This window comes from Tamandua tetradactyla, chromosome 5 (assembly GCF_023851605.1).
Source record: "Tamandua tetradactyla isolate mTamTet1 chromosome 5, mTamTet1.pri, whole genome shotgun sequence".
NCBI lineage: Eukaryota > Metazoa > Chordata > Mammalia > Pilosa > Myrmecophagidae > Tamandua > Tamandua tetradactyla.
The window spans coordinates 19,668,681-19,692,352 of NC_135331.1; the positions used below are offsets into that span (position 1 = coordinate 19,668,681).

General features: G+C 47.8%; 1 protein-coding gene across 7 annotated transcripts in view; it reads left to right on the forward strand.

The window, feature by feature from the left end:
• The window catches only part of CCDC60 (coiled-coil domain containing 60), a 208,678-nt gene that overhangs the window by 132,722 nt on the left and 52,284 nt on the right, over window positions 1–23,672 (forward strand). For 4 of the 7 annotated variants that reach the window (XM_077159974.1, XM_077159970.1, XM_077159976.1 and 1 more), the window contains exons 3-4: window positions 16,113–16,283; window positions 22,722–22,835. The exons of 1 other annotated variant lie outside the window; for it this stretch is intronic. In XM_077159974.1, the coding sequence (XP_077016089.1) occupies window positions 16,113–16,283; window positions 22,722–22,835 (285 nt within the window). The remainder of the gene's footprint in view (window positions 1–16,112; window positions 16,284–22,721; window positions 22,836–23,672) is intronic. 2 more of the 7 variants (XM_077159971.1, XM_077159975.1) reach the window with 2 other exon arrangements.

Here is a 23,672-nt window from a genome sequence, read left to right on the forward strand (position 1 = left end):
GTGAAATCCTCCATTGCAAATCATTAGCACTCAGGAAATGGTTTTAATTTGCATGCTGACAAAGATATTAGCTTAGAGAGGGAAAATAATACAACGCATCCTTTTGTCTGAAAGGCAGTTCAAAATCTGTGTTTTGACTACAGTTGACTGAAGTTCAATGACTGTAATAAATGTATTCCAAATTTCATCTCAATTGCATTTGCATTTTAATGAATGATTCTCACCTTCTTGTCAATTTGGCAGTCAGGCTAGATTTATTAAGTTATTGTATAAACAGGGCATTCTAATGCGGGAATCTAAATGCAAAATATTTGCTCCGTGCTTTTGAACTGGGGTTGCACTATTAATTCGCCTCTACGGGTTGCCTGAAAATCCAAGAATTGGAGGACGGGGCTTCAGATCCCTACACTCCATCACGCTTGCCCTCTCCTCCTCTGAAATCAGTCCTTCTGGGTGGGCTGACAAAGCAAGGCGTAAACCAGGCCAGGTGAAGTGAGCTCTCCAAGCCTCCAGCCCCAACAAGCTGGGAATACACCGATTTATTTGCTATTGTTTAGAAACAGTAAAATCCATTAAGTGAAAATTTCCCATGTAGACATTTCCGTTCTACCAGAGCAGGACAACCCTGAAATCGCATTGCCAGGCATTTTGGTTCATCTTAATGTCCTTCTGTCCTTTCCGTCGAAGCGCTCTTGGCTTTATAGCCCCATATTTCTTGCAGGCAGAGACGGGAAATGTAAGTGGAAACCAGCTGGGTGCAGCACCATTATATCATTAAAAGTTGTTTGTGTGTGTGTGTGTGTGTGTGTTTTAAATACATCTGGGCCGTGGTTTTTAACAGAGAGATTTGTGGTGGTTAATCCCATGCTTCCCCCATAACATAAAGGCAGAACTTGAATTTCCGTTGCGCCCCACCTCTCTGTCTTCCACAGCTTCCTGCAAGACCCCTAGCAACGAGGGCTGGTTCTGTCTGTTGTGATACTCTGTCCTGGTTTCCTTTAGAACCCTGGGGATAGAGGCTGATTCAGGTAACGGGAGACTCACTGTCAGCAGAGCTCCCTCAAAAGGTGGGAATATCCACTACAGATATTTTTAAAGAGCTTCAGTGATGAGTCGATTTCTAGCGTATGTCAAAGTTCTGTTTCAAACTTGTAGCAAGGGAACTAGACTTCTAATGAAGCCAATTCAGAGACTGCCGCTTGCAGAAAAAGTGTTTGTTTTAATAGGGAAAAAACGTGATGACAGACCCGTGCATCTCAAACTTCTGTGTGTATGTGAATCAGCTGGAGATCCTATTAAAATGCAGATTCCGATTCAGTAGGTCTGGGATAGGGGCCAAGATTCTGCATCCCTAACAAGTTCCCAGGTGTTGCTGCTGCTGCTGGATGTCCAGGGACCACAGGTTGAGTAGGAAGGAGAGATAAAGCATTGCTCAAGGGAGGGTTAAAGGTTCATAGCTTTGTTAAAAGTCTGATGGACCACCTGTGAGTAAACCTAACACCCCAGGAAGGACTCAGTCTCATCAGGGACTATTCATCAGAGAATATAAAAAAACTGTTCAAATATTTTATCAGAAACGATAAATACTTCTCAGAGGGATCTGTTAATTACAAAATTCTACCAGTTCTATGAGGTCTGAGGCAATTACTTTAATATCATACTTTGTCTTATCTAGGATCTGCATCTCTTTCAACATTTTAACATGTGAAAGTGGGACGTGTTGTACAGTCACATCTCCATTTGATTGGCATGTGGTTTTCTTTCTTTGTGGTTCACAGAGTAATGGTGCATCTTGGGCTGTGCGATGGTGGCTCAGTGGCAGAGTCCTCGCCTGTCATGCTGGGCACCCGGGTTCGATTTTCCGTGCCTGCCCATGCCAAAAAAAAAAAAAGAAAGAAAGAAAGAAAACATGATATATCCGTCAGCTATTTTCACCATAATGTGTAACAAGCTACTCCCCAAATTCAGTGACTTCGAATAAGTATTTCTTTCTTGTGCATTGTCTGTTAAGTTGGCTAGGGTTGGGCTGATCTAGGCTGGGATGAGCTGGGTTTGATCTGTTTCACGTTTTTCTCACTCTTCTGAAGCCAGCAGGCTAGTGGGGCTGGTTCTTCTCATGGGCCCTACTAAGCTGTCATTGCAAGCTTCGAGTAACATCTGCTAACATCCCTTTGACCAAATAAGTCACATTGGCCGTAGTAAATCAGGGCACTGGGAAGTAAATTCCACCCCTGAATGTAGGGGTTAGAAGAGGTAGGGCATATTTATCGAATGATGACCAAATCCACCTTAGATGTTGTCTGGGATTGGATAGAACACGTATAAAAGTGACCACGGTCACTTTCTATTTTGCAGGCCTAGAGGAGAACTTTACACAACCAAATAGCCCAGAGATACTTATACTCGAAGCTTTAAAGTTTCCTACTGAGTATAATTATGTGCCTGAAGCCACCTTCCTTGGAGGTAGAAAGAGAGAAATTCAGGAATCAGCCCTATGGGCTTCCAATTCCTGCTTTGCCACTTTCCTGCTGTTCTGAGCCTTGTTATTTATTTAACCTTTTCTATAAATCAACCAGCCTTAAGCGAGTGGATAATGACAGTAGCCCCCGAGTATTGAGTTCTGTGTCCTAGGGGTTATGCTATCTAAACCCCATGACAACCCCCTGGGGGCAGAAACTAGTAATAGCCCTATTTGACGATGAAGAGACTGAGGTTCAGAGAGGTTTAAAAGCCATCTCAGGGAATGACACAGATTTCAACCCGAAGGCTGTTCTCTACAAGGCCTTAGCCGTTGCACATTCTACCACCCCTCAAGTCCAGCAGTGCTTGGGGTGAAAAACTTGTGTCCCTTTACTTCTGTCCTTCTGCTCTGTCTCAATCTAAGCCCTCCGGAGAGTTGTCTGACCGCAGTAGCAAGCATTCTATACTCCTCAGCCCACGCAGGCTCCCATGCAGAGAACAGACGTCCCTTAAACATCAAACCCCACCCCCTCCCTTGCACTGGTTAAGAAGAAGTTGTATTGGGCAGAGGATTTCCATTCTGTAATCTGCTTCTTCCTCCGCTTCCCTGGCGCAGTTAATTATTGCACGCCCCACTGTTCCTCCTGCGATGCCAGCCAGGGGAGCAGCACATCGCGGAAAGCAGTGTGCAGGAGGCCCGGGTGAGTGGATTTGGAGGCAAAAACCGCTCTTCCCTGCAAATAGCTCTCTTCACACAAATAGCCTGGTAATCAGCAATAACGATGAAGAAAAAACATAGGGGATGTATAAAGGAACTAAATGGGAATTTGCTAAAATATTAAGCAGTTTTAAACGGGCCTCTGTGGAATCGAGGGAGCACTTCAGAGCCTGCCAAGTGAGCGTCCCAGTCTGAAGTGCCCAGAACAGTCTGGGATGTTTGATGTGAAGGCAGTGCTGGGAGACTGGACCCTCTGCCCAACTCCTTTCCTCTCTCAGCTGGGTATTTCTGGGGACCTAGCAGCTGGGAGTCTCGCTAGGCTTGGCAGAATGGAGCCTGCAATTCCACCCAAAATCACCTGCTAGACTCCTCCAATTGGCCCACACTGACTCCCTAATCCTTCCTATGGAGATCATTGAAAAGACAGGCAAATTCATCACTCTATTTACATCTAGGGGTCTGCGGTAGACTTGGCTTTCCAGCGTTCTCCCTATACAGATCTTTGGGAGAGGCTTCTCTTTCTAGTTTCAGTACCAGGAACAGCGAAGCATCTCCTGAACAGCGTTTAAAAAAAATCTTACAGCTATTGGGAATCATGCGTAGGATTGTGTTTCCCTTTTTGCAGTGGCTGCTAGGGTACTCATAGCCAAGTCTGTGTACCAGGTCAGGCACATCTTACCTGGTTTCGTTTTGTTACTCTTGTTTATCCTGTCTCCTGACTTTCTGACCTTCTTTGTCCCCCTGCCTCTAATAAGTTTTTAAATAGGGCATAAATAAGTCAAATACATCTCTTCCCAACCTTTATATTACTGCCCCACACCCCAACCCCTAAAAAAAGGCATCACTAAGATACAGAGGCAAATACCATGAGTTCTTTGGACAGGACAGGACAGGATATGCAGTAAGTGCCAAACCCAGAGGCACTAACAGTCACACCCCTTTTGTTTACTGTCATGTAGCCCATCAGCCTGGCACTTATTTCAGAATGAACGCAATAAAGTTCTTATTAACCCTTCCAGTCAAAGAAAGGAAACCTGAGTCGGGCAGTTCCATGAGTGTAGGCCTGAATATTTGATTGCACGCTGCTGGACCCTGGAGAGTTCAGGCTCTGAAGGGGAACACAGAGGCCCTTGTCTAGTGGCACAACGAAATCAGCTCAAAGCCCACCACGTACTGGGGTCTGTTCTCTGCCCCCGGCGCTCTCCCAGCGTCTCGCACAGTCATCACACGTGCTGGGCCCCCTGGGCGCCTGCTCTGCTCTCTGCCACCACACATCTTATCCCGTCCTGGGCACCAACAGGTCTTGCTGGCCTGCAACCTTCCACGCCCGGAGGGGACCTGGGTGACAGCAGAAGGTTTCTCAGGTAAAGGAGGGGCCCTGGCACCTACCAGTGAGCGGCAAGGACCCAGAGGCCTGTGGCGTCTTGAAGGGCAATGAAAGGGGTGTCCAGGGCCAGGTGCAGGGACCTCCCAATGGAGGGGTTGGCTGCTCACCATTAGAGACACCCCGGGAGTCCGCAAACCAGCGCAGCCGAAAGCCAGACTCCACGGGGAGCCCGTGACCTGGGTTCTTCCCACTCTGTGACCTCCTGGGCCTCTGTTTCCTCACCTGTTGGTGGCAGTGGTGATGCAAAGCACCTCCAGCCCAGAACTGCCGCGAGGAGCAGTAAGTTACTGCCTATGCCCAGAGGCAGGGGTAGGGGAGGCAGGAGTGCTGCGGCTGCACAGAGGGGAAATCACAATGCTGCCTCCCCCACAGGCAGCCTCTCATTGGAATGATTTGTTGCATCTCAAGACCCGTGGCAGCAAGGGGCCTCTGCAGCTCTGCTGCTGGGGTCCTGCCCGCAAGTCGGTGTGCTGAGTTTTATTAGAGATGAGTTTCTTCATTAAAGCAGTAAAGCCTGCTGCCTCCTGGAGCAGCACCCTATTGGGAAGCAGTTGCCCCACTGGTGTCTCCTCATGCTCCCCTACCTTTTCCAGACTGGGATACGGCAGTAGCCCTTCCTTCTCTCCCTCCTTCCCTCCCTCCCTCCCTCCCTCCCTCCCTTCCTTCCCTCCCTTCCTTCCCTTCCTCCTTCCCCTTCTTTCTTTCCTTCTCTTTCCTCCCTTCCTTCTATCTTCTTCCTTTCTTTCTTTTTCAGAGCAGAAACTTTCAATCCAAAAAAAAAGTCTTAAAGTGGAACCCCAATATCTAAAACAGCCAGAAACCTTATTTACAGCACAAATGTCCTATGTGATATAACTTGTTTTATAACTTTTTATTCAACTCAAACCAAACTGTTCTTAACTGAGACTTGTACTTGCTCAGGACCTCGCGTATGTTGTTCCCTCTACCTGGAACAGCCCGCTTCCCCCACCCCGACGGCTGTGCAGCCGGCTCCCTCATCCCGTTCACATCTCTGCTCAAGTGTCACCTCCTTACCTTCACCGACCATCCTATTTAAAATTGCACTGCCATCTGCCATCCCCTGGAATCCCCTTCCTCACTTCTCTGCTTTGTCTTCCTCTATTAGTTGTTTTGTGCACAGTTTCCTTTCTAGTTTTGTATCCATGTACACCCCTTGGAATACAAGCTGCGTGGGGACCAGCATTCTAAGGCTGTTTGTTCACTGCCTCAGCGCCTGGAAGAGTTTCTGGTGCATAGTAGGGATTCAGTAGGTATCTGTTGAAGGATTTTGTCGAATGGCTGATCATAAAGCATCCATTTGGACAAACACACAGATTTAAAATTGGGCATAATGGATGTAATCAAGAATTTTAATTCATCTTATTTTACAATTTTTTAAATCCATTAAGATCAAATGTACCTGACATGGAATTAACCTTTTTAAAGTGAACAATTCTATGGCATTTAGTGTATTTGCAATAATGTTATGCAATATCAATTAAGAAATTTCTCCCCATTGTCCCCCCTCCCCCGGCCTGACAGCCACCGATAGACACTCTTTCTCAATGCATTTACCTACCTGGAGGTTTCATATAAATGAAGTCATGCAGTACCTGACCTTTTGTCTCTAGCTTCTTTCACTTATCATAATGCATGAATAATATACTGTTGTTTAGATATGCATCAAGAAAATCCTCATTTATGAAATTAAGGGGTTGCAAATGGCAATAGTTTTCTTTTTGTCGGTCTAACAGCAGCCTCAAGTCTCTTTGGTTAATAGATTCAGAAACTTGAAAGCAGAATAGGAGCACATTTTAGTTTCAAACAGAAATTCCACCCTGTATCTAACCCGCACTCGCATTCCTAACATTGCAGATAAACGCAAGGCAGAAGGACCTAGAACTGACAACTAAGGGCTAAAATGATCTGTGATATGGTTTCACTGTGTCAAACAGGTTTCACTTGCATTTTTTCTTTCAGTTCCAATAGGTCTTTATTTATTCATTGTATTATCCCAGGGAAAAGCGGGGAAGGGGGAAAGGTCAGCATGTTACAAAGCGATCACAGAACAGGAAGTCCCCAGCGCAAAACCAACCATCAAAAAACATTCCCCAGTGATAGTGTCACCAAACCCCAAGGGGGCTCAGTCTCCCGCCATTCAGGAAGGAGGGGAAGGGGGGAGGGAAAGGACAAACAGATACATGTTTTCTCCCCTCCCTTCCTCCCCATTAATTCGAGATTCCACGCAAAGCTTTGGTTTCTAGCAGTAAATATGGAGTTGCATTCTTCCGTCTTCTATTGAACAGTCGTGTGGCCACTTTGACAATAAGTTTCTTGCATCTGCAGAAAACGTCCCGAGTGACTTAGATATACATTCATCCTCCCTTTCTTGATCTCTCACCTCCACTTTCTACACAGAAACGCCCACCCTGTTGTTTCCCTCTCTCCTAGGAGTGATGATTAAGGACGTTTGGTCAATCCAAGTACAGCAGTGTTGATCTTTTGGCATGTATCGCCCTGAGGAATGGTCTGAACTCAAAAGGTTGGGAATGGAGGGATGTTTTTACCTCTTCCGGTGTTTTGCAAAAGTCATTGAAGAGTTGGGGAGATACCCTCCAAATTAAATGGGGGGGGGCTTTTTGGGAGGGGGGAGCTGGAGAGGGGTGATGGGGTAAGTTTTTAGGACAGAAGATCTAGTCTAAAACAGGAAATAGGGGAACATGAAAGAAAGGATGATTGAAGATTCCCACTTCCAAGAGAGGCCCCCAAGCGTGTTTCAGATCTTTTTGCCTGATGCAGAATCTTCTGTCAAAGAGGCTTTGGCTGTTTTTCTTCCCACACAAAAAAAGTTTATAAACAATAAAAACACCAGAAGAACATGGAGAAAGACCAACCCATTATATTTACACAAATTAGGCCACCTAGCAGTCACCAAATCAGTGACTCGTGAAGTCCTGCAAAGCCCAGACAAATACATTAACTAGAGGGGGACAGCATTCGGGGGAGACACACATCGTCCAGTGCATTATATTGCATTTGCCTCATTTCAACAGTGAGGAAGGTTTGCAGTGATCCCACAGCATGTAAATGAACCCCCTTTTCTCCTTTAGCTTCTGTGACACTACAGTCACAACTGCAGCAGGGTAGGGCATTGGCTGTGGGTGCCACAAAGCAGCCTTCGCTTACGGTCCCTCTGGAAGCCAAGTAGGAAAAAGTCCAGAATTTAGAAAGGTTAAGGATTTTAGTCTTGCTTCATCCACCCATCCTAGAACACACACACACACACACACACACACACTCACACACACACACTCACACTCATTGTGGATGGCAGGCCTAGCCCAACCCAGTGAAGGATGGATCTGATGCACCAAGCAAGTCCTGTGCCCTAGGATTAAGAGGCTGGGAACAGGAATCCCTTATATAGATAACTCTCTCCTAACCTTGGCTTCTTCTCTTGACCTTTAAACTAGCACAGCCTCTCCTTACCTCTCTGCGTCATCTTCCCATCTAAACTAATTTCCAGTTTTCCAGTAGGAGATCAAGTCATGGGACAGCCCAGTTAAAACCTACCCTCCTGCAAAAGGGAGAGCTTTCAAGAGGACACTGAGACTGAAAGGACAGCTCTAATTGGCAAACATGAGGTAGTTCAAATAGTTGTTCTTTCTAACGACAAAGCAACAACAGTAAAAAAAAGTATTTCAGATGTGCAGACCTGGAGCTGCTGCCAGGCCTATCCCCGAGATTACTCATATGCCTGAGAACACAGCACAGGAATGAGGGCTTGGAACAAAATATACAAAACCAGAATATTTATATAAAGAAAAAAAGTTAAAATGCACAAGAAACATCTAGTGCAGTTGGCTTCCTGGAGAAAGTGGAACCCAAGGTACAGTTACCCAGGGGAGCAAATCAGTAAAATTGTATTGGCTCAGAATGGGGTGGAAGTGAGCTTAGGAACAGGAAGTCTGCAGCTGCCCCACCAACCTCCCCTTTTGTCTATCATCACAGTCCACTGTTTGGGATGGTCCCCAGTACCCTGTCCCAAGTGTGGGTTATGAGGAGACAAGACATGGAAAAGCCTGTTCTAGTTTGCTAGCTGCTGGAATGCAATATACCAGAAACGGAATGGCTTTTAACAAGGGGAATTTAATAAGTTGCAAGTTTACAGATCTAAGGCCAAGAAAATGTCCCAATTAAAACAAGTCTATAGAAATGTCCAATCAAAGGCATCCGGGGAAAGATACCTTGGTTCAAGAAGGCCGATGAAGTTCAGGGTTTCTCTCTCATCTGGAAAGGCACATGGCGAACGCAGTCAGGGCTTCTCTCTCGGCTGGAAGGGCACATGGCAGACACGGCGTCATCTGCTAGCTTACTCTCCTGGCTTCTGGTTTCATGAAGCTCCCTGGGAGGCATTTCCCTTCTTCATCTCCAAAGGTTGCTGGCTGGTGGACTCTCTGCTTCATGATGCTGCAGCATTCTCTGCTCTCTCTGAATCTCCCATTCTCCAAAATGTTTCCTCTTTTATAGGACTTCAGAAACTAATCAAGACCCACTCAGATGGGTGGAGACATGTCATCCTCTAATCCAGTTTAACAACCATTCTTAACTAAATCTCATCAACCAGGGAGATGATCCCATCACAGTCCCAAATACACAGCATTGAATAGAGACTATTCTACCTTTAAGAAATGGGATCCATATTAAAACATGGCTTTTCTTAGGGGGCATACTTCCCTTCAAACCAGCACATTCCACCCTCTGGCCCCTAAAAAAGACATGTTTTTCCCAAATACAAAATACATTAATTTCATAACAATATCAGAAATCCTTAAACCTTTCAGTAGCAATACAAACAAAGTATCAAATTAGAGACAGTATAAAATCTCATCAAGTCAGTTACAGGCATGGTCTGTCCTAAGGCAAAATTCTCTCCATTTGCTCTGGACCTTTGAAAACTCACAAGTTATTTGCTGCCAACATACAAAGGAGGAACATTCATAAGATATGTATATGCATTTCCATAGGGAGGAAGGAACACAGGGGTCACCGGACCCATACAGTTTCAAAATCCCGCAGGGCAAAGTCCATTAGATTTCAAAGTCTGAGAGTCATTTATCCTCAGGGCTTTAGAAAGTGGCAGTCCCACCCTTTCCAAATGCCTACGCCTGCCTCTCTCTGAATGCAACCTTGGGGGATATTGGGGAGACCACCTTTCTCTCGGCTCCACCCTCTCCAAGCATTGGGGCCGCACCCGGGCTCTCTGCCATCTCCGGGGCACACGCTCAACCCCTCCATGTGGTGGCAGCCAGGCTCCCCCCAAACCCCAAGGAATGTGCTTCACCTTCTCCAAGGCCTGAGGCGGCATGACTCTTCCACTGCAACGAGGTGGAAGGCCCATTCTCTGCCTTTGGGGCAAACTCACCCTCTCCACGGGCTTGGGTGGGTCCACTCTCCTGGCCTGAGGCTTCTTGACTTCAGACCTCAGCCTCCACGGTTTTGCCTCTGAAGTTATTTTTCCTCCAATGTGTCCCTTCTCTGAACCCCTCAGTCCAGACTGGCAGCGGCTCTGTTTATACAGGTCCCACAGCGCTCTCGTTGGCTTTCTATGCAGTAGCCTTGGATCATGCCCATCAGACATAAGGAGTTTCCACAAATCTTTCCTGGATAACTCCATGTCCGATCCTGACTTTCTCTGAAATGGCTGGTTGGTTCCACATTTGGTTAAATCCACACTATACTCTGTAGTCTCCCTTTCTGTAGGCCCAGAATTTTCTGGGACCTCAACTTCTGGTTTCTTTTTACTCAAGAGTTCAGTTTTCAGCTTATCTCTTTCCTGTCGCATTTCACTATAAGCTGTGAGGAGAAACCAGGCTGCACTTTCGACACTTAATTTGGAAATCTCTTCTGCTAAATATCCAAGTTCATGGCTTTTAAAATCTGCCTTCCAGCCAAAGCCACTAGTCAATTTTGCCAGATTATCTGCCATTTTAAAACAAGGATCGCCTTCCTTCCAGTTTTCAATAACACGTGCCTCATTTCTTTCTAAGGCCTCATCAGAGGTATCTTTAGAGTCCACATTTCTACCAACAGTCTTTCCAAAGCATTCTAGGCCTTCTCTATCAAGCTTTTCACAACTCTTCCAGAACCTTCCCCATATCCATTTAAAAAGCCGTTCCAACATGTTTGGTATTTGCAAACTGCAGCAGCAGCACCCCACTCTCCGGTACCAAAATCTGTTCTAGTTTGCTAGCTGCTGGAATGCAATATACCAGAAACGGAATGGCTTTTAACAAGGGGAATTTAATAAGTTGCAAGTTTACAGATCTAAGGCCAAGAAAATGTCCCAATTAAAACAAGTCTATAGAAATGTCCAATCAAAGGCATCCGGGGAAAGATACCTTGGTTCAAGAAGGCCGATGAAGTTCAGGGTTTCTCTCTCATCTGGAAAGGCACATGGCGAACGCAGTCAGGGCTTCTCTCTCGGCTGGAAGGGCACATGGCAGACACGGCGTCATCTGCTAGCTTACTCTCCTGGCTTCTGGTTTCATGAAGCTCCCTGGGAGGCATTTCCCTTCTTCATCTCCAAAGGTTGCTGGCTGGTGGACTCTCTGCTTCATGATGCTGCAGCATTCTCTGCTCTCTCTGAATCTCCCATTCTCCAAAATGTTTCCTCTTTTATAGGACTTCAGAAACTAATCAAGACCCACTCAGATGGGTGGAGACATGTCATCCTCTAATCCAGTTTAACAACCATTCTTAACTAAATCTCATCAACCAGGGAGATGATCCCATCACAGTCCCAAATACACAGCATTGAATAGAGACTATTCTACCTTTAAGAAATGGGATCCATATTAAAACATGGCTTTTCTTAGGGGGCATACTTCCCTTCAAACCAGCACAAAGCCCCACCCTTCCCTGAGAGATTCCCTCCCGAGGAATGTAGTAACTCCTGGGTTGGGTCCATCAATCTGCTCTCATACTTAATCTTTTCACTCTGGCATGAGAAATTTTTATAAATCGTCTTTCAAAGGAAAACAATCTCCATGTTCAGGTCACTGTCAAAACCCTGGAAATTCTAGGAGTATTTCTCCTGAAGCCCTCACTTGCATTTGGGTAGAGCGTGGTTGGAGTTCCTTTGCCTCGCCCCTTACCCCCACCCAGACGGAAGAGGGGGTGATGCTGGGGACCCCAGCCTGAGACACACGGCAGTGCCAGCTGCCCCCTTCCCACCCCATCCCACTTTCTGCAGATTGACACCTGCTCCTTGGAACTTGTGACCACAAAAGGCTTGCCCTCAAGCTCTGTGGTTCAGTTCCGGGCTCCTGGGAGCAGGGCGGGATTGTGGAGCTCTTTCTTCCTCCCTAAAGTAGGAGGGCTTTCTCTGCAAGCCGGGGTCCCATGGGCTTTCAGGGGACACGAGGCCCCATATGGCTGATGCTCCGGCAGAAGTGGCACTTCTTGGGCTGGGGTGGCAGCCTGCACTGCTTGGTCTGACCGTCGCGACCTCCCCTGCTGTAGCCACCTGTCTCCTTTCCATCTGCGCTCCTGCACGTCCCTTCCTCTTTGGCCACCTCTCGCTCCCAGTACAGGACACCCCACCAGGGCCAGTGACACGGACAGATGCCAGCCCCTCAGCAGACTTCTTACTGATGAACTGCACAGCCTCACCCTCCTTCAGACCCCGGGAGGCCCCCCCCCCCGCCCCCCCGTCTCTGATGTGCAGACACGTCCGCTGGTGGGGTCACGCGCGAGCCGGGCACCGGCGGTCGGTCGTGGACGGGAAAGGGAACCCCTCGCGCGTTGCACCGCGCGGCGGCGCCGCCCCTTCGCCTCGCTCCTGAGCCTGTGGCCCCGGCCCTGGTCGGGCGACTCCTAGCCCCGGAGAAGCCTGGAGTCAAAGGGTTTCATTAGTTTTTCACATTATTTTATGCATGAAGAAGCTCAGAGGTTAGCTGTTGGGCTGAGACAAGACCTCGGGCTGGGCAGATATACCTGCTCTTTGCCGGCAGCTGATTGACTAGGATGGACCCGGGGCCAAAGAGCAAGTGGCCTTCAGAAAATGTTGCAGGGACTCAGAGGCAAAGGTCACATTCAGCAAAAGATTGGTGAGTACCTCAGACACTGCATGTCATTGAATCTGCAGCATGCCATTAAAACCAAACAGAACAATACAAAAACACTGCTCATTGAACTCAGACAATGCTTTCTTATCGCTCAGAATTTTAATTTCATAAATGTTTTATTTCATAATTAAAAAAAATATTTTTCACCAATCTAGGTGTATACTATTTCTGGTCACATAAAAAGGAAAATGCAAGCAAAACAAATTGGTGAAGGTATTCCTCAAACTTGCACATTCAGTCCCGTTCCTCTGAATCATTTTTGCACTCAGTTATCAGTGTTAGAGTTTTCCCCAAGAGCCGCGGTGTTGCCTCATCTCTTAAAAGAATGCTCCACTATTGTCTCCAGGATTTTCTTCCTAGCTGCTGACACGCCCCCCCCCCCCAACTCCCACTGCCCAGTCTGCAAGCATTGATAATGGCACTTTCTTTATTGTACAAGGATAAGTCAGAGGAAACGATTTCTCAGATGCATGAGCAAGTGGTTTGTTGTCTAAAACACCAAGGGGGCAGTCAGCCGGCCTGGGGACCGGGGAAAACAGCCAAGTTTGAGCACAGGCGGGCGACGCTACTGTGGCACAGCTGCCACCTGGCTGCAGCGATTGTGAAAGGCCAGTGACTGTGAGACGCATCCTTGTTTCAGAGATATTAAGGTTTGAAAAAATGTGTATTGCAGAATCAATGAGCTAAATCATTAAAATGGTAATAAAAGTGGCTTGAGAAACTTGTACAAAATGAACTGATCTAGTGTGTGATCACATGTTTTGTGTTTTGGGGAGTTTTGTTAAAAGCTTAAAAACTTTTTAATGAACATTGAATCAGAGATTTGCTGATTTTGGAAGCCTTTCTAGAAGTTACCTTCCTAACAACTGCCAAATCCAGATTCTGACTTAACTCCAGAATCGCGGTTCCATACCATGTGTTCCTTACCAGTATCTCCAGCTTTAGCTCTGACCCCTCTCCCCTATTCCTTCCATGCCCCAGCTAATCTAAGATACTTGCGTCTCCCTAAACAGGCTGTCTACAGACTCACCTCTTTGCATTTTCACCTTCTATTCCACCCACTAATATGCCATTTTCCCCTTGTTCTACTGGTGATTTCTCTTTAGCCCAAATGTCATCTCCTCCAGGAAGACTTCCTAGATGTATCTGGGTTCCTGTGGCCCCTTGGCACATTCTTTTGAAAGTGCAGGTTTGTGGGTATGTTTCTTCTGCTGGCCTGTGAACCATTTGAGGTCAGATTCCTTGTCTTATTCCTCTGCATAGCCCCCAGGGTCCTGCAGTGACATCTGTTCTGGCAAGTTCTCTGTCATTATCAGCCAGAGAAATGAATGAATGAAAAATTACCACCTGGTAGCCACCGGTGTGGAACGATTTGAAAAATGCTGGGAAACCCCACCTCCCAGCTCTCAGCATTTTCCTAGTGGATATTTACAGGAGTCCCCTGCTGAAATGAAAATAGCCTTCATTCTTCCTAGCAAATAAGCAGAGGTTAATTAATCATATCAGAGTCTGGCCATGACAGCTGGCCAAGAATACCCCTATCCCACACTGAGCACAAGAGAGAGGCCAGGCCTCTCTGAAAGAGGAAATGGAGATGTCATATCCTCCAGGAATATGTCTGCAACCACCTCAAGTCTCAATGAGTCCAGCATCCTTCCTCCCCATCACCCTGGGTCTCTTCCCTACACTAGACCGTGAACTCGAGGCACCCAGGGTCTTGTTGATCACTGCCTAGCACACATGGGTTGCTCCTTTGGCATTTGGGGAATAAACAGAATCGAATTTCAGACCAGCATCCACATCTGGTGAAAATGGTGATGGTTCAAAATACGGTGCCTGACAACATCCCAGAGAGCCGGACACGTGGACAGACGGACACACATGAACACAAGACCAGCATCACTCCTTCCCCAGCAGAGTGCTGCCCACACCAACCCCAAAGTGAGGACTGGTGAAGGAGAGGGAAGCAGTCAGGTCATCAGGGCACAGGGCACAGGGCGCCTTCACACCAAGCAACGTCACGATCGAGTCAGCAAGAAAAGCAGAGCAAAGACCCAACACAGGTTAGTTGGGGTGGCGAGAAGCCACACATCCTTATGCAGACTTTTCTGGCCGTGCCCACAAATGTTGGCATTGAAGCAAATTGAAGAGAAGGGAGCCTTGGCCAGGAGCTCAGACCCCAGCCTATCTGCTCTGCCATCGAATGTCGCAGAGGAGCCCCTCTTCAGTGCCAGGCACCTTGCTGAACCCCTCACAGGCATAAAGGTATTTAATCCTATGGAGAATGAATGGCTATGCTCATTTCACAGCACTCAGCAGAGAGCCCAGTGCACAGTAGGCACTCAACAGATACCTACTGAAGGATGGAGTGATGAAGGAACTGAGCCTTGGAAAGACCTCACATGGTTCATGGGCCAGTGAAAGCAGCACACCCACAGACATGCACTTTCAGGACAGTGTGCCAAGGGGAACCCAGATACATCTAGGAAGGCTTCCTGGAGGAGGTGACATTTGAGCTAAAGACTTGGCCAAGGTTATCAGTAAGAGGTTGTGCTGGTTTGAAAGGATGTATGTCCCCTAGAAAAGCCGTGTTTTAACCTAAATCCCATTTCATGAAGGCAGAATAATCCCTATTCAATACTGTATGTTTGAAACTGTAATCAGATCACCTCCCTGGAGATGTGATTTGATCAAGAGTGGTTGTTAAACTAGATTAAGTGATGACACGTCTATACCCATTTTAGTGGCTCTTGAACCAAGTTTCTGGAGTCCTACAAAAGAGGAAACATTTTGGAGAATGGGAGATTCAGAGAGAGCAGAGCAGAACGACATAGCCACGAGAAGCAGAGTCCACCAGCCAGCGACCTTTGGAGATGAAGAAGGAACATGCCTCCCGGGGAGCTTCATGAAGCAGGAAGCCAGGAGAAGAAGCTAGCAGATGACGCTGTGTTTGCCATGTGCCCTTCCAGATGAGAGAAACCCTGACCGTGTTCACCATGTGCCTTCCACTTGAGAGAGAAACCCTGAACTTCATCAGCCTTCTTGAACCAAGGTATCTTTCCTCTGAATGCCTTAGATTGAGCATTTGTATAGACTTGCTTCAATTGGGATATTTTCTCTGCCTTAGAACTGTAAACTAGCAACTCATTAAATCCCCCTTTAAAAGCCATTCCATTCCTGGTTACCTCGCATTCCACAGCTCGCAAACTGGAACAGAGGTGGGTCTAGAGTTCAAGCTCAAGCCTGTCTGACTCCAGAATTGTAAAGGTAGGAAAGCTCCCACCGTGCTGGCGTGAGGCTGCCCTTCAGAAACTATCATTATATGTCATTGGCACACGGTTAAATAGTCAACTCACATGTTTTTCATCCCCGCACCCCCCTCCCCCCATTTATCTCCTTCTCTCTCTTTCTCTCCCAGCCTCTTGATCCAGTCGGTGAAGATAGGCCGTGGGTACTTTACCATACTGAGGGAGGAAAGTGCAATGAAAAAGAGGCAGCAGCAACTTCAGAAACTGAAAGAGGAAGAAATGAATAAATTCCAACCAGCCAAGAGGATCTCAGACACCCACTATGGCGATACTTTTGTGGCGTAAGTGGATGCCGTGCAACTGGCCCTGACAGGCTTGGGAGGGGCCACAGGGAGTGACGCTGCCCAATCGGGTTGGGAGGTACCCTCTCCTTTACACACTCATCCTCGTACCTGATGCTGTGAGCCACCCAAGACATCTGGCTCACCCTCAAATGCACCTCTCTCCCTCTCCTTCCCAGGCTTATTGGTACCCCTAGACCTTCCCCACGCTCTCCCTTGAACCCTAAATGCCACATGCTCTACCAGCTAAATATCTACTCATCATTAAGAGGCAGGTTTACATGCTGCCCCTCCTGATACCCCCCACCCTGGTTTCAGCCCACCCACCTCCAACCCCCTCCCCCACCACCTTTTGGGCTCCAGTTTCCCATAAGCTGTGTACGTATACATAAGTTTCCTTCTTCTAGACCTCCGCTGCATCTCCAGGCATGAGCTCAGCATCCACACAAAGCAGATGCACCAAAAATGTGCGTTGATTTGCTAACTAAGACAGAGCTGCATTCTTCTTTCGTAAAGAACTCTGCTCTGGCTCATGGCAGGACCTTATCACAGAGAAGTGTCCATTCTGAAAAGCCCGTGCTTACGATACTGCTAACCACCACAAGAAAAACAAAAACACGTACTTACAATGAGTGCTTACTACATGCGGTTTACACACGTCTTTTCTCAGCTGAATTTCAAAACATCCCCGTGGCCTGGGTCCTATTGTCTGCCCCAGTTTAGAGAGTGTAGAAATGAGATTTAGAGATGTTCATTAATTCCCACCCCACTGAAGTCATAAGTTAGAAAGCATCACAGAGTCCCACGCTCCCTCCCGTCTGACACCAAATCCATGGACTGCATTTGTCTGCATGGACCAGCTCCCGGGACACTGAGCTCGTGCAGATTGAAGGAAACACAAATCAGGGTGGAAAGGAGGCACTGAAGCAGGCAGAGAGCAAATGACCTGGCAGAAACAGCCTGCAGCTCTAGCCACCGCCCTCGGTGAGCAGGCATTCTCAGCCCTGGCTGCACACTAGGCTCGCCCCAGGAATTAAAAAAAAAAAGACAGACGCCTAGACTGCACCCCAGACCGATTATGTGGGACCCTCTGCGGTGTTACTTTAAGTTCCCCCAGTGACTCTGATGGGAAACCAAGGCTGAGAGCCTCTGCGGTAGGCCCACCTTCAGGAACCCAAATTGTCAGGCTGTTTGCTAAAGGGGGGCTGGAAGCCACTTAGCACCGTACCCCAAAGCCTGCTCTTCAGAAAGCTAATTTAAAGAAACATTAATACGCGCTTCTTAAAAACGAGTCCCCGTGTGAGAGGCCCTGGGGCCAAGGCAGCAGTGGCCGATACTCGACCAGGGACCTCCCTACAGCTGGAGGCTCCAGGTGATGCAAGGGGAGCCCAGGTTGCAAGGTGGAGTAGGGGGGTGTCGATTTGTACAGTCACCCTCTCACCCCAGTGTGGCCTTTGGGAATCCCAGCTGATTATGGGACAGGTCTCCTCTTTGGCTCCTCATTCCATGCTGACCCCAGGCTGAGACCCTGCTTGGCAAACCCATCAAGAGGAAAAGTCAGTGCCCTCAGGACAAATCGGCTCACCTCTTTGGTTTCCATTCTCTCTTAAAGTTTGGGCCTGGAGATTCCCACTTTGCTGTCAGCTCCTTGCCACTTTTAAGAAGAAAAAAAAAATTGCCCCGTTGTCTGACATTTTTGTTTACTTCTAAATAAGCTAGTTTGCCATTTGTCCATTTATTTATTAACCCATTCTGAGATGAGAGAAAGTAAGTATCATTTGCAAAGCCCAGTCCGTGCCTTTTAAGGAACATCCCAAGGAGGGGTCTTTGTTTGATGAGCAGGGGGTGTTGGAATGACCCCACAGCACAGAGAAAGAGCTAGTTTGCCCCACATAAGAGGAGACATGCAAAAGCAAGCTGAGAATACGAAGAGGAGGGATTGCTTGGAGGAGAGAAGAGGGAAGGGGCAGTGCTCAGTGGGGCAGAGCAGAGCTGGCTAACAAGGACTGTGATGAGGTTTTGTGTCTTGATGTGAGATGTGAATCCATTTCTCCATTTCCCCACAAGATCTCCAGTAAAAGATTCAGTGATCCCTTGGAGCAGTACAGTCCTGGGCCTTTCTCTTACGCCGTTTCAAAGTAAATCTGGAGCCGAGGAGCAGAGGCTGCTTCGCGGCAGGCACGTTCTGGTTGCACCGTCAACCACTCACAGATTGAAGGCCCCCGATGTGCCTCTGGTGGACGGACACATGGACACAGGAGAAGGTTTGGGGAGAGTCCCTCTAGTGCCGAGTACCACGGACGCGGCCACTCAGGTGCCCCGAAGTGTACCCATCCCCTAAAGTGGAGGCGGCAGACGGGGAATCTGGAAAAGACCCCCAGAGGTGTACCATCCCAGCAGGATCTTTAGTGCTGGGTGGCGTTGCCCATTGGGCGACAAAAAGAGGCATGGTCAGAAAGAAACATCGATATTAGCTCCCCAGAAATCCCTGCAGCCAGAATTTCTGGATATGACGCCAAGGCTGGAAAAAAAATATGTAAAAAAAGAGGACAGGATTGTATTGTCTCTTGCCAAAACTGAGATACCTTCTCAGAGTGAAGAAAGAAGGAAAAGAACGAAAGCAAATGAAGCCTGTCATTCACATCCGCTCAGCCGCTCAATGGGCCACCGTTGCAGGGGCCCATGACACAGAAAGGGCCACCCCATGAGCAGGGAGGGTTTTATTCACTGCATGAGGGGGTCCCAGGAGCTCAGGTAAGGTCTGCCTCCAGCCCAAGGCTGATGGCACTCAGAGCACCTGGAACTCAGGCAACACAAGCCAACTAGCAGGAACAAAGAGAGGGAGTGTGCTGGTGGTTCTTTCCCTGCAGGAGCTGTGGCTCAGATTAATGCGCTCCTGAAGGGGGAACCGGGTGTGTGTACAGATGCTCCTGAGGCCATTTAAATGGGCCCGTTGTATCTCCCCCTTGCTGGGATGGGGTTTGTAGTCCGTGGTCATGGAGCACAGTTCTCATTCTCTCCAGTCCATGTTTCTGCATGTGAAACATGGGTTTTAAAGTTGAATAAGATTAATAGTGCATGAGACTGCCACACTCGTAGACACTGGTTTAGATTCTATGAGCTGTACAGGGTGGTTATTAAAAATAGAACTGAAGGCCATCCGTGTGATGTAGCCATTGAACGTAGTTGGGGGGGTGAAGGTCATAAAAGAGCATTTGGAGGTGTCCATACTCGTGCAGGGGAGTGATCAAGGGCCCAGGCCTGTGGAGCCTGCCAGGACTTGGGTTCGAGTCCTGTGGCTTCCCCATACCAACTGTGCGACTTTGGGGCAAATCACTTTGCCTCTCTGAACCTCCTTTTTCTTCCCCCATATTCAGGCTGTCGACCACCAAAGCTCGTTATGCGGATTCAGTGAGATGCTGCTTCCAAACAGCCTGGTGCATAATAAGTGCTCAGTAACCGAGAGCTACCATTATGCGATCAAGTGAATTTGATGTCTCTGGACCTCAATTATATACAATTCTTAACTCTAGGGCTAAAATGCTAAATTTCCACGAAGCCTAGAAAATAGGCTGTATCATTTTTGGGGGTCCCTCCACCTCTAAGAGCTATACTTCTATAAACACAATCCCAGTCACAAAAACATCTAAAATACAAGCATTCATCTATAAATGCTTTTTATACCAATTATTTGATTTTGTGCATTATTAAAGCAAAAAGGATTTTTCACCCCTCTGGATCTCAGACCATAGAGTGAGTTCTTTTAGATAACAGTTTCAAGTCTGACAAACTATGCAGGGAAAGAAAAAAATCGGGCATTTCCCACAAGATTTCTGCCAGCAAGCAGTCTCTCCCACTATGCTCAATGACCTTGATTTTCAGCTGTAGATTCAGCTAAAAAGGTGGGAGGAAAAAAATCACAAAACCAATGGGAAGAATTTCTTTTTATACTGTGGTTTAGAACGGCATAAAACCAGAGATTAAGAAGTGTGAAAACTGGGTTAATTTTTACATATCGTAAACCACTGGGATACATGGGTGGAGCCATAAGATGGGGCATGCCAATGTTTGCTTGTACTTGCCTCAGCTCTTAAAGTTGAATAAAGAGTCCATGGAAATGGAAATCAGGGGACCTAGGTTCTGGTCCTATTTTTTTTTTTTTTTTTGGTCCTACTTTTTTAAGTTAACTCTCTGACCCCAGCTTGTCCTCAAATTCCAAGAAAGAGGGTAAACTAACATGTACCTCAGCACTGCCTCCTTTGGAGCCTCTATCGCGTTCCCCACAGTAAGCCAGAGTGACCATGTGAAAGTATAAATTGCTCCCAGCTTAAAACTTTCAGTGGCTGCCATTGCTTGCACAATAAAGATGAAAAATCTGAGAGGAAGCTGCAAGGTCCCTCATGGTTAAGTCCTCGCTGCCCCTCCAGCCCCGTCCTGTGATGTGCCCCCCTTGCTCCCTCTGCTCCAGCCGTACTCTCCTACTTCCCCACTTACCACATGCCTTCCCACCACAGGGCCTTTGCACATGCTATTCCCGCTGGCTGTAAGGCCTTCTCTTCATCCATCTGCCCAGTTAATTCCCATTCAACCTTCAGATTTCAGCTCAGTATTCACTTTGCTCACAGATACTGTTGCCATGGACAACCAGTCCAAACGTGTATTAAATTTAAATGATAGACATTTATTTTATTTGCAAATCTGAAGTTTGAATAGAGCTCAGGGGGAAGACTTGTCCCTGCTCCACACTGCGTTTGCTGGGGCAGCTCAAAAACCATCATGTGCATGGATAAGCAGGCCAGGAACTTTGGTTCCTCTCCCAGTGGCCCTCTTCACAGGCTGCCAGCTTCCTTGCAACATGGCAGCTGGGTTCTCAGAATGAGCAAAAACCGACATACCCAAAGTAGTGGTTACCAGTTCCTTAAAGCTTGGACCTAGACACTGCCACTGCATCACTTCTGACCTGTTCCATCACTTCAGCCAGTCTCAAAGCCAAAATTCAGGGGGAAGAGGATGGAGACCCCCATCTGTCAACTCAAAGAATGTCAAAGACTTCGGGTGGCCGTCATTCGACACACACTTGTCTTTGGACTGGATTTGGTCGTGGGAAAAACAGACGTAGCCCTGTGGTTCAGACATGCCAAAGAAAAGGAACTTTCTTTATTTTCCATGACTAGAATTACTTGTTTCCATGAGGGTGGATGATAGAACTTAAATTTGATATTAAATGTAACTTAGTCTTTCCACTTTGAAAGTCTTTTTCCCCACTGGAAGCATCATCCCCTCCCCTCCCCCCACCTCCCTGGAAGGTAGGTGCCTGGCTTGGGGGGAAGCGTACATATTCTCTTTGGGGCAGAGGACAGGCCTTTGGTTTCACACCACAGCCTGGTGGCTGCTGAAGTGTTACTGGTCATGGCTTATTTTGGGGGGCACACTCATGCCCACTTCAGAAGGGCAAGGTCTCCGCGTCTCATGGCTGATTCAGCCAATTAATCAATACTCTTCAGCACTGGGGGAAGCCCCCTTCTGAATAACACTGGAAACCACTCTGATCCTTTGGCTCTAGGTGGTCCCTTATTTGTGTCCATCCCACCACCTCCACTTTTCATCATCTCCAGGCTAGGACCCTGGTGGAAGCCGTCTGCATCTCTGGGGCCTTAATTATTGTAATCGCTCTCCTATCTGCTCTCCTTGACTCTGCCCCTGCCCTCATCAAAACAGCAGCCAGAGGGCTCCTTTTCAGATGCAGTTCAGATCAGATCTCTTCTCTCCTCGATATCTTTTTCTCTAGCTCAGAGAAAGAGATAAAGCCCTTGCTAATGGTCTCCAGGGCCCCTGTTCTCTCTCTACCCTCATCTCCCTCCTCTCACTATCACTCACTCTGCTCCAGCCTCCTTGCTGACTCTAGAATACAACCCTGCCTCAGGACCTTTGCACGTGCCACTCTCTCTGTCCAGGCAGATACTGGAATTGCTCTCTCCCTCACACGCTGCAGATTTTTATCAAATGTCACCTTCTAAAGGACACCCTCTTCCAATCGCCATTTAAAATAGCAACTCACAACTCCCCCTGCCTTTTCAAATCTGCTTCTCTGCTTTGTTCCTCCCCATAGTACCCATCATTACCTAGTACAGAGGTTGGTGAACTATGGCCACTGGGAGAAATCCAGCCCGCAGCCTGGTTTTGTAAACCGAAGCTTTATTGGAACATGGTCCTTTAAGTATTGTTTACAAATTGCCAGTGGCCGTTTTTGCCCTATAACAGCAGTATCAGTCCCCAGAGCTGAAAACATTTACTATCTGGCCCTTTAAGAAAACATTTCTGCCCCCCATCCCCTCCACCCCCCCACCCCCCAGTCTTGTACACTGGTAGACCACAGGAAGGTGATGCAAATTGCTGCTTATGGGTCACTTGGCTTCTCTGGTTCTGCTTTCCCTTCAGCAGATATGACGCTGACAAGATTAAGAAGGCAGAAGGAGGCACCGTCTGCGCCCCGCGCCCGTTCACCCCCCTGCGCAGCTGCATCATTGCGCCCTCCCTGCCCGCCGCACACGTGTGAGTGCAGCCCCCCGGTCCCCCCAGCCCCAAATCGGAACCCAGGTGCAATGACCCAGCGCCGTGACTGCGTTGGGAAAGCCGCTGAGTTGTTCCTTTGTCCCCTTGAAAGGGACATTGCGCCCGAATCTGGCGTATAAAAATAACAGAGAGCGGACCCGGCGGCTTAGAGCTGAGTGGCAAATCAGCCGGGGCTGAGTCACCCCATTCCTTACCAAGCCAGATGCTCTTATGTCAAATGGTTTGCAAAGCCTGATCAAATCTGTCTGCAGCTCTCACTGGGCAGGTGCAGGAACGTTTCAGCCAGGGCTCAGGGGACAGGGTTTCTCCCCGAGACTCAGGGAGCGATTTCCCAGAGAAGTCGTCTGTTGTCCCCTGACCCAGGGCATATCATCACGGCCATGGGGCAGCTGGGACTCATCAGCCCCCCAAAGAACACTCTTGCGTTCTAAAGCCTTGACATCTTGCTCCCTTTGTGTCTATTCTGAAGAATCCCCAGCCCAACTTTTTCCTTTTTCACTAGCCCTTTCCAATGGGAATATTTCAGGCCCAACGATAGAAGCTTTTGACTTTAGGGCATGGTTTCTCAGTCTCAGCACTATTGATATTGGGGATCAAACAATCATTTTTTGTGTGTGTGGGAGTGGGAGGGGCTGACCTGCTTTAATTGTAAGGCATTAAGCAGCACCCCAGCCTCTACCCACCAGAGGCCAATAGCAAAAACCCCCTCCCCGTTGTGATAACCAAAGATGTCTCCAGACATTGCCAGATGTCCCCTGGGGACAAATCACACCCAAGCAGCCCCTCCCCCCCCACATACCCTGACCCCCAGCTCCC